This window comes from Anomaloglossus baeobatrachus, chromosome 9, assembly GCF_048569485.1.
Source record: "Anomaloglossus baeobatrachus isolate aAnoBae1 chromosome 9, aAnoBae1.hap1, whole genome shotgun sequence".
Lineage (NCBI taxonomy): Eukaryota > Metazoa > Chordata > Amphibia > Anura > Aromobatidae > Anomaloglossus > Anomaloglossus baeobatrachus.
The window spans coordinates 16,991,048-17,002,357 of record NC_134361.1 but is presented as its reverse complement, the minus strand read 5'-3'; the positions used below and the strand labels follow the sequence as shown (position 1 = coordinate 17,002,357).

Below are 11,310 nucleotides of genomic sequence, written 5' to 3'. Positions count from 1 at the left end.
TATCTGTACATCTCTATACACATATATACTGCCCCACTATCTGTACATATATATATATATATATATATATATATATACTGCCCTGATATATGTACATCTCAATATACATCTATATTGCCCCATATCTGTACATCCTCCCCTATATAAACTATACTGACCCTATATCTGTGCATCCTACCCTATAAACAACTATACTGCCTGATATATAAATGAATAAATATTATATTATCTGTACATGTCCTCTATATACATCTATACATCTCTATATATACCTATACTGTCCTGATACCTGTACATCTCCCCTATATATATCTATACTGCCACGATATCTGTACATCTCCTCCATTCACAGCTATATTGCGCCGATATCTATACATTCTCGCCTATATACATCTATACTTCCCTGATATCTGTACATCCTCCCCTATATACATATAAACTGCTCCAATATACAGTATGTACATCCTGTCCTATATATATACATATATCCATACTGCCAAATATCGGTACATCCTCCTCTATATACATATATACTGCTGCTCCAATATATGATATATATACTGCTCCGATATCTGTAGGTCTCCTATATTTCCCGTTTTTCTTCGTTATCTCCGGGCACCAGAGACGTCATTTTTCTCTCTATATGACACACTGTTGGCGGGAAATGTGTTTAGTTTCTCATAGTTATCGTGAGCGTCACCATGGCAACGGTGAGCGGAAGTTGTTCCTCTGACCCCTGCGTGTCCCGGAAGCGGAAGTTCTCCTGCCGGATACCGAGAATCGGCGGAACAACGTGAAGAGATAAAGATGTGAGTGACCCGTGCGGCTGATGAGGAGTGTATATAATCTGCAGGATGCCATATATTGTGTGTGAGACCCCCGTATAATGTGCAGGATGCCATATATTGTGTGTGAGACCCCCGTATAATGTGCAGGATGCCATATATTGTGTGTGAGACCCCCGTATAATGTGCAGGCTGCAATATATTGTGTGCGAAACCCCCGTATAATGTGCAGGATGCCATATATTGTGTGTGAGACCCCCGTATAATGTGCAGGCTGCCATATAGCGTGTGCGAAGCCCCCGTATAATGTGCAGCATACCATATATCGTGTGTGAGACTCCTGTATAATGGAGATTATGCCATATATTGTGTGTGAGACCTCTGTATAATGGAGAGGATGTCTTATAGCGTGTGTGAGACCCCCGTATAATGCAGAGGATGCCATATAATGTGTGTGAGACCCTCGTATAATGTGCAGGATGGCATATATCGTGTGTGAGACCCCTGTATAATGGAGAGGATGCCATATATTGTGTGTGAGACCCCCGTATAATGTACAGGATGCCATATATCGTGTGTGAGACACCCGCATAATGTGCAGGATGCCATATATCGTGTGTGAGACCCCCGTATAATGTGCAGGGTGCCATATATCGTGTGTGAGACCCTCGTATAATGTGCAGGATGCCATATAGCGTGTGCGAGACCCCCGTATAATGTGCAGGATGCCATATATCGTGTGCGAGACCCCCGTATAATGTGCAGGATGCCATATATCGTGTGTGAGACCCTCGTATAATGTGCAGGATGCCATATAGCGTGTGTGAGACACCCGCATAATGTGCAGGATGCCATATATCGTGTGCGAGACCCCCATATAATGTGCAGGATGCCATATATCGTGTGTGAGACCCCCGTATAATGTGCAGGATGCCATATATTGTGTGTGAGACCCCCATATAATGTGCAGGATGCCATATATCGTGTGTGAGACCCCCGTATACTGAAGAGGATTCCATATATTGTGTGTGAGATCCCTGTATAATGTAGAGCTGTTGCATATCGTGTGTTAGACCCCCCCGTATAATATACAGGATATTGTATATTGTTTGAGACCCCTATATACTGTAGAGCAGGGGTGGGCAATTAAATTTCTCATGGGGCCGCATGAGAACTTGGGATCCTTTTAGAGGGCGGACTGATATACTTAACTCAATTCTACCCAATACTGTATGTGTGTGTGTGTATATATATATATATATATATACACACACACACACACTACATACTGCCCCTGTGATACATTACATCACTATTTACTGCCCCTGTAATGCATTACAGCACTATATACTGCCCCTGTAATGCATTACAGCACTATATACTGCCCCTGTAATGCATTACAGCACTATATACTGCACCTGTAATGCATTACAGCACTATATACTGCCCCTGTAATGCATTACAGCACTATATATTGCACCTGTAATGCATTACAGCACTATATATTGCACCTGTAATGCATTACAGCACTATATACTGCACCTGTAATGCATTACAGCACCATATACTGCACCTGTAATGCATTACAGCACTATATACTGCCCCTGTAATGCATTACAGCACTATATACTTCCCCTGTAATGCATTACAGCACTATATACTTCCCCTGTAATGCATTACAGCACTATATACTGCACCTGTAATACATTACAGCACTATATACTGCCCCTGTAATGCATTACAGCACTATATACTGCCCCTGTAATGCATTACAGCACTATATACTGCCCCTATAATGCATTACAGCACTATATACTGCCCCTGTAATACATTACAGCACTATATACTGCCCCTGTAATGCATTACAGCACTACATACTGCCCCTGTAATGCATTACAGCACTATATACTGCCCCTGTAATGCATTACAGCACTATATACTGCACCTGTAATGCATTACATCACTATATACTGCCCCTGTAATGCATTACATCACTATATACTGCACCTGTAATGCATTACAGCACTATATACTGCCCCTGTAATGCATTACAGCACTATATACTGCCCCTGTAATACATTACAGCACTATATACTGCCCCTGTAATGCATTACAGCACTATATACTGCCCCTGTAATGCATTACAGCACTATATACTGCCCCTGTAATGCATTACAGCACTATATACTGCCCCTGTAATGCATTACAGCACTATATACTGCCCCTGTAATGCATTACATCACTATATACTGCACCTGTAATGCATTACAGCACTATATACTGCCCCTGTAATGCATTACAGCACTATATACTGCCCCTGTAATACATTACAGCACTATATACTGCCCCTGTAATGCATTACAGCACTATATACTGCCCCTGTAATGCATTACAGCACTATATACTGCCCCTGTAATGCATTACAGCACTATATACTGCCCCTGTAATGCATTACATCACTATATACTGCCCCTGTAATGCATTACATCACTATATACTGCCCCTGTAATGCATTACAGCACTATATACTGCCCCTGTAATGCATTACAGCACTATATACTGCACCTGTAATGCATTACAGCACTATATACTGCCCCTGTAATGCATTACAGCACTATATACTGCCCCTGTAATGCATTACATCACTATATACTGCCCCTGTAATGCATTACATCACTATATACTGCCCCTGTAATGCATTACAGCACTATATACTGCCCCTGTAATGCATTACAGCACTATATACTGCCCCTGTAATGCATTACAGCACTATATACTGCACCTGTAATACATTACAGCACTATATACTGCACCTGTAAAACTACATCATTACATTCCCATATACTACATCACTACACCCAAATATTACACCAGTTACCCCCCCCCTCCCCCTTCCCCTCCGGTTACTAGTGACCACTCACCTCTATCTCCGCAGGCACCTCCGTATGGGTCCCCTGCTGAGCTGCTTCTTCCCTGGTATGGGCCCTGGCTGCGCCGCTGTTGTTCTTGTACGGCCCCTGCCCCCGCGTCACTCTGTCCAGGCACCGGCTGGTACCGCTTCTCCTGCCGGGTGGGAACTTTTCAAATGACACACACGCGCTGTACTGCCGACATCAGGGCGCGCGTGTGTCACAGAGAAAGCTGCCGCAGGGAACAGAGGACCGATCCTGAAGCTCCGCACAGTGTAGCAGCGGAACGCAGGAATCTATCCTCTGTTCCCTGTCCGGCAGCATTTTCTGTGACACACATGCGCGCCCTGATGTCGTCAGTACAGCGCGCGTGTGTCATTTGAAAAGTTCCTGCCAGGCAGGAAAAGCAGCACCACGTCTCCATCTCTGATCTAATGGGCGGGCCGGTCACAGACAGTAGGCGGGCCGCGGGCCGCCCCTTGGATGCCATATATAGCATGTGAGACCCCTGTATAATGTAGAGGATGTCCTATATCATGTGTGAGACTCCCACATACTACCTTGGATGTTGTATATCTTGTGTGAGACCCCTGTATACTGTAGAGTAGGGCTCCCCAACCTGTGGCTTGTGGGGCCTTGATGTGTGTCTGTCTTGTTAGCTCGGTCTCCAGATAGTGAGTTTTGTGAGTATCCTCAAACAGAAGAGCAGATCCGGGTGTACATATACTGGCTTTGTAAATAGAAAAATAGCAAAAAGAGGACTAAATATCCTCCACAATTTAGAATACAGCAGGATAAAGCAGTGGTGAGCTGCTCAGGCCAAGACAAACTAATGCACTAACAGGGTCCAGCGAAACCCCCAATAGATGGAAGTATCACAGGTGCAAGAGGAGCAAATCACTCACAACTCCAGAATATGGAGGGGGTGATCGCTGGATGGTAAAGTTGCACACTAGTGGCTTTCATAGGGCTCGGTTTACACAGGCGCATAGTAACCCAGTCATCAGCCTATTACACACCCATACTATTCGATCAGGCGGGCTGCCCGGTACTAGTGCTCCTTTTCTATCGATATAGATTAGTATAGGGACCTACAAGTATGAGGAACCGTGACGTGGTTTGTAGGCTACCGTTATTTGGGCCATAATATCGACTAATACCTCAGATATTGTGTATTTATTTTTCTGCACATGACATTTTATACGGGGGGCAGCCAGACCCCTTAATGTTTGGACTTGCATATTGGCGACTCCGTCCCTTTATGGTGCGCACCGGGCAGCCCACCTGATCGAATATAGAAAATAGTCATACCCGTAAGCCTCATATCAGATGGCCTCTTGTTAAAATAATATTTTTTGTATTCCTTTATGTTAATGACCTCTTCCAGGCCATCGGTCGGATGCTGCCCGGAGGATATCGCTGCCTCCGCACTCCATGAGCCTCGCTGTCGCCTCCCATCAGCGGCACTGTGTCCCTGTGACGTCTGCTACTTGTCTCAAATTCCCGCACATGAGCCCTGCAATTTCTGACGTTACAATTTTATTTTTCCTCCCTCATTATGGGATTAAACTTCACGTTCCTTCTGCTCAAGTGGGAGCGTAGGTAGCAGTGATCTCCTGCATTTGAGCAGAAGGAACGTGAAGCCTATGCCCATAGGATAAAGGAACAATCAAGTGTAACATTGGAAGTTGCAGGGTCCAGGCGCGGGATTTCAGGCCAAGAATCAGATGTCACAGAAGAAAAGTGACCCTGATGGGAGGAGGTAGCTCGGCTGGTGCAGTGCGGAGGCAGCACTATCTTCCGAGCTGCGTCCGTCCCATTTCGTGGAAGTGAACTTTAAAATAAAAGATTTTTTTTCAGCAAGAAGACTCTAATATGAGGCAGACAGGTATGACTATTTTCTGCAATCTGTGACCTGTATGCCCAAAGTAATGGGTTGGTTAGGTCAAATGTGACAGGTTCCTTCACAGGGAACCTGACACGTCCTTTTTTAATATTAAACTGTCCCCAATGTCTTTTTAGTGAGGCAATGTGCAGCACTAACATGTTTTTTTCAAACAAAAGTTCCCTATATTTATCATAAAAAAAACAAACACTTTTTATGCGCATGTAAATGTATTACAGTCCTTTTCTTTCAGTCATAGGGGTGGTGCTTGCCTTTGGTTCAGTCACCCAGGCTCCCTCTTCAAATTATGCACGCCCCTCGCACTGTTATTGACTAGTGCTGAGCGGACCCGGGCTGTAAACATCCGGATCCGCGCGGTTTCAGGGCTATCCCCGGGCCGGACACGGACGCGGGATTCCGGCTGCACGATCCGGAATTGTCAATTAATAAAAATGAAAAAAAAAACCAAAAAATAAATAAATGAGCGTTTCATACTCATCAGACTCGGTGTCATGGCAGCACTCTGCTTCCGGGTCACGCTTTCACTTCCTTGCTGTGCATGCAATCACACAGCTTTCCGTGTTTTCCCCACCCACCGGCCGTCCTCTCAGCTGTGATTGGTTCCTGGCTGATGCGCCCCCAGCCTGTGGCAGTCTCTGCCGCGGTCATCGCTTATCGCGGCTCAGTAATGGGCTGCACTCAGAGCGGGCCGCCGTGCTCTATAGCTGCTCACTCTGGCATGTAGCAGAGCTGTATGTGTCGCCACGGGACTTCTGTGGATTACGTCGGAGCTGCAGGGTGTTTGGGGTTAATAAAGTGGTGAAGGAGGAGTGTTTTGTACTTTATTTCAAATAAAGGATTTTTCTGTGTGTCTGTGTTTATTTACTGTCATTTACAGGTTTGTGTGATGCAGGTATCTGATAGACGCCTGTACCATCACACATCAAAAATAATAAAGTCTGGCTCACTGTCAGTGAGGTAGGTGCACCGAGGAAAATGTCACAAATACTAGAAGGGTAACTCGGGCACACTTAAAGATGAGAGTCTGAAACAGGATGATGCTTGAAAATCAATTAGTATGTTTTTATTGATACAAAGGTCAAAGGAATTCAATTCTAACGTTTCGGCCTCTACATATAGGCCTTCGTCAGAGAAAATCTATAGTGAAAATATACAGAAAGAAAAAAACATGTTAATAAAGACATAATCGTAATATCGCGCATGTGAGTTACATGGAGAGATGGTAGAAGATATTCAGACATTTACCAAAAAACAAGATCAATAAATTGATATATGAGAAAAAACCATTGAATAAAGAGTTTCGTATTCCATATACAGCATAACAGTGAAAAATGACATTTCATATATAGAGGGGAAAATCGCCATCAAGTAAATAATTGAAACCATATACAAACGTACCTATATGATCATAGGAGATAAATACGTGTATTTCCCATATACAGGAGATCCAAATAGAAAATTTTAATTGCCTAAAAAATAGACATGAATTTAGAGATAGAACCCGACATGTATTTCAAAGAAAGGTATTGGAGAAAGGGAGTGGTCCTCAGTCGGTCACCGTCAACCTATTTTGACCCCGCCTCTGCAACTTTGCTACCATACCTCTACCTTCTCTCCCGCCGCTTCCCTCTACGGAGACACTCCCTTTCTCCAATACCTTTCTTTGAAATACATGTCGGGTTCTATCTCTAAATACATGTCTATTTTTTAGGCAATTAAAATTTTCTATTTGGATCTCCTGTATATGGGAAATACACGTATTTATCTCCTATGATCATATAGGTACGTTTGTATATGGTTTCAATTATTTACTTGATGGCGATTTTCCCCTCTATATATGAAATGTCATTTTTCACTGTTATGCTGTATATGGAATACGAAACTCTTTATTCAATGGCTTTTTCTCATATATCAATTTATTGATCTTGTTTTTTGGTAAATGTCTGAATATCTTCTACCATCTCTCCATGTAACTCACATGCGCGATATTACGATTATGTCTTTATTAACATGTTTTTTTCTTTCTGTATATTTTCACTATAGATTTTCTCTGACGAAGGCCTATATGTAGAGGCCGAAACGTTAGAATTGAATTCCTTTGACCTTTGTACCAATAAAAACATACTAATTGATTTTCAAGCATCATCCTGTTTCAGACTCTCATCTTTAAGTGTGCCCGAGTTAACCTTCTAGTATTTGTACCATCACACAAACCTAGGGTTTAGCAGCAGCCGTGCACCGCTGCTAACCCCTTCTATTACCCCAACTGGCACCGCATCACGCCAGCGGGAAGAGCCAGTAGCGCACACCGGTATGGTCACATCTAATAGGTGCGGCACTACCGGGCGGCTGGGGGCTGAGGATATACCAGCCCCCGGCCGGCGTCATCTTGGCTGGATGTGAAGATTAGGGTGGACCGCACGTCGGTTTTTTTTTTTTTTTTTTACTTTCACCGGAATCACACGTGCGAGGGGCTCACGCGAGTCTGCCATGGCAGCACCCGGCAAAGCCTCGCACATGTGACTCTGGGCACAGATACTGCGCGACGGCTGGGTCTGCAGCCGCGCGCTATAGCTGTGCTACCGAGTGTTTACCACTGTGACCGACAGTGCACTGCTTTCCCCACCCACCGGCCATCCTGGCGCCTGTGATTGGTGACAGCTGCCACTTAGGATGGGGGCGTGTCTAGCTGCAACCAACACGCGCCGGTGGGCGGGGAAAACCATGAATATTGAATTGTCGGCTCTGGAAGGTAACAGCGTGACCCGGAAGGAGTGTGCCGCCATGACAGTGCCTCGGTGAGTATGCCGCACTCGCTCCTAGCCCCTCCACAAACGTTTTTACCCTCTGGATTCCGGTCCCCATTGACTTATATGGGCACCGGATTCCGGAGCGGATCGGATTCTTATTTATATCTGTCAGTGATCCGCCGACCCCGGATTATTGGCTGTTCGATCAACTTTATTAATGACTAGCAGACATCAGAGCAATCTCGCATATAATTGCGCACTGCGCCTCAGCTGCCCGCGCATGCGCACAGAATCTGGGTGTACGTCTTCAGATTAATTTCATATGTGCGCATGTGAGATTGCTGTGATGTCGGCCAGTCGTGGCAATCATTCATAATGCGGGGGCATGCATAAAATAAGAGGGAGCCTGATTGATCCGAAGGCAAGCATCACCCCTATGACTGAAAAAAAAGGTCTGTAATACACTTACAGAAGCATCAAAAGTGTTTTTTTATGATAAATACGGGACATTTTTGTTTTAAAAAACAAAACTAAATATGTTAGTGATTCACATTGCATCACTGGGAGGACATCGGGGCACTTTAATATCGAAAAAAGACATGACTGATTCCCATTAAGTTCGTGCTTGAAAATAACGGTGGCCACACAAAATATTGACCAAACTAGTTGAGACCCAGCATCACCAAATAGGTGCTCAGGAGAAAAACAGAACTGTATACAAAAAGTAACTCTGGCACACAATTATTCACCCACATTTTGGGGAGAAATTGTGTGCCGGAGTTACTTTTTGTACATAAAATATTGACACTTTGTGCCATTTTCAATTAGGGGGGTGTACTCACTTTTGTTGCCCGTTTTTAGACATTAATGTCTGTGTGAGTTATTTAGCGGGCACCAAATTTACCCTGTTACACAAGCTGCACACTGACACTGCACATTGTATGCAAGCTGCACACTGACACTGCACATTGTATACAAGCTGCACACTGACACTGCACATTGTATGCAAGCTGCACACTGACACTGCACATTGTATACAAGCTGCACACTGACACTGCACATTGTATACAAGCTGCACACTGACACTGCACATTGTATGCAAGCTGCACACTGACACTGCACATTGTATGCAAGCTGCACACTGACACTGCACATTGTATGCAAGCTGCACACTGACACTGCACATTGTATACAAGCTGCACACTGACACTGCACATTGTATGCAAGCTGCACACTGACACTGCACATTGTATACAAGCTGCACACTGACACTGCACATTGTATACAAGCTGCACACTGACACTGCACATTGTATACAAGCTGCACACTGACACTGTACATTGTATCACAGGGTCAGATCTGCAGTGTTGTCCCAGGAAAAGATATAAAAAAAATAGTTCCAAATATGTGAGGGGTGTACTCACTTTTGTGTTCTATTGTATATCATGTTTGAGACTCCCGCATAGCGTAGATGATGTCATATATCATGTATGAGACCCCTGTATAATGTAGGGCTGACATATATTGTGTATAGGACTTCTGTCTACTGTATGGGGTGTGTGTGTGTGTCTGTATGTATGTATACATACATACATACATACATATATACATACATACAGGGAATGTAGAGGGTGTGATATTTGACGTCTAGTTCCATATATAATCTATAATGCCCACCTCGAGTTGTTCAGTGATCTCTGTATGTATTTTACCTGCCTTCATTCTCTATTGACCTCCAGGAGTCTCCTAAACAAGCCGAAGAGTGAGATGACCCCCGAGGAGCTGCAGAAGCGGGAGGAAGAGGAGTTTAACACGGGGCCCCTGTCGGTGCTCACACAGTCTGTGAAGAACAACACCCAGGTGCTCATCAACTGCAGGAACAACAAGAAGCTGCTGGGGAGGGTGAAGGCCTTTGACAGGTGAGTGTCTGCAGGCTCCAGCGGGGCAGTGATCACCCCATAGATCTCCTCCTTACCCTGTCCCTCATTTTCCCCGCAGGCACTGTAACATGGTCCTAGAAAATGTTAAGGAAATGTGGACCGAGGTCCCCAAGAGCGGCAAAGGAAAGAAGAAATCCAAACCAGTCAACAAGGACAGATACATCTCCAAGATGTTTCTGCGAGGAGACAGCGTCATAGTGGTGCTCAGGAACCCTCTGCTGGCTGGAAAGTGATGGCGCCCCCCCCTGCAGTGCCCTGAGCCCCTTCACCTTGTCTATGTTGTCCCATGCCCAATAGGCGGAAGCGCTGAGGACTCACATTTTTTGGGTCTTTTACATTGTTTTTGTTTCTGATTTTTTTCGGAGCTTGTGTTTCTCGGATTTTTATTTGTTTTTGTAATAAACAGAATCAGGAGATCTCAATAAAGAAGTCGCTGTGTTTCTGGAGAAGGGGCACTGTCTACAGGCGGCGTGTCATTAGAGGTCAAGAAAAAAATGCCAACCAGTAGACCAAGTCTGTTTGTGTCACTATGTGTGGGGTTATAAGAATGTATCCTGATTACTACTACTACTAAGTCTTAGATTTATAAGAGCAAAAAAGTGCATGTAATACTATGACTGTGAGGTCTGTCTAAGGTCACCACTAGAGGAAGCCCCCTGTATACAGAGATACATGATAAGCTTCTGTCTAAGGTCACCACTAGAGGAAGCCCCCTGTATACAGAGGTACATGATAAGATCCTGTCTGCAGCCACCACTAGGGGGAGCTCCTTATATACAGAGATATATGATAAGATCCTGTCTGCAGTCACCACTAGGGGAAGCCCCCTATTACAGAGGTACATGATGATAAGATTCTGTCTGCAGCCACCACTAAGGGGAGCTCTCTATATAAACAGATACATGATAAGATGCTATCTGCAGCCACCACTAGGGGGAGCTCCTTATATACAGAGATATATGATAAGATCCTGTCTGCAGTCACCACTAGGGGAAGCCCCCTATTACAGAGGTACATGAT

At 44.5% G+C, this 11,310-nt stretch overlaps 1 protein-coding gene across 1 annotated transcript; it reads left to right on the top strand.

The window, feature by feature from the left end:
- Positions 1–741: 741 nt before the first annotated feature.
- Positions 742–10,730, top strand: SNRPD2 (small nuclear ribonucleoprotein D2 polypeptide). The gene is made up of 3 exons (XM_075322398.1): positions 742–809; positions 10,090–10,269; positions 10,349–10,730. Coding segments are annotated over exons 1-3 (357 nt in total). The 5' UTR covers positions 742–807; the 3' UTR covers positions 10,524–10,730.
- The last annotated feature ends 580 nt before the right edge of the window (positions 10,731–11,310 follow it).

Excerpts from the sequence above, each read along its gene's own strand:
- SNRPD2 (XM_075322398.1), top strand. Across the intron at positions 10,270-10,348 it reads AGGGTGAAGGCCTTTGACAG|GCACTGTAACATGGTCCTAG; the intron begins GTGAGTGTCTGC and ends TTTTCCCCGCAG.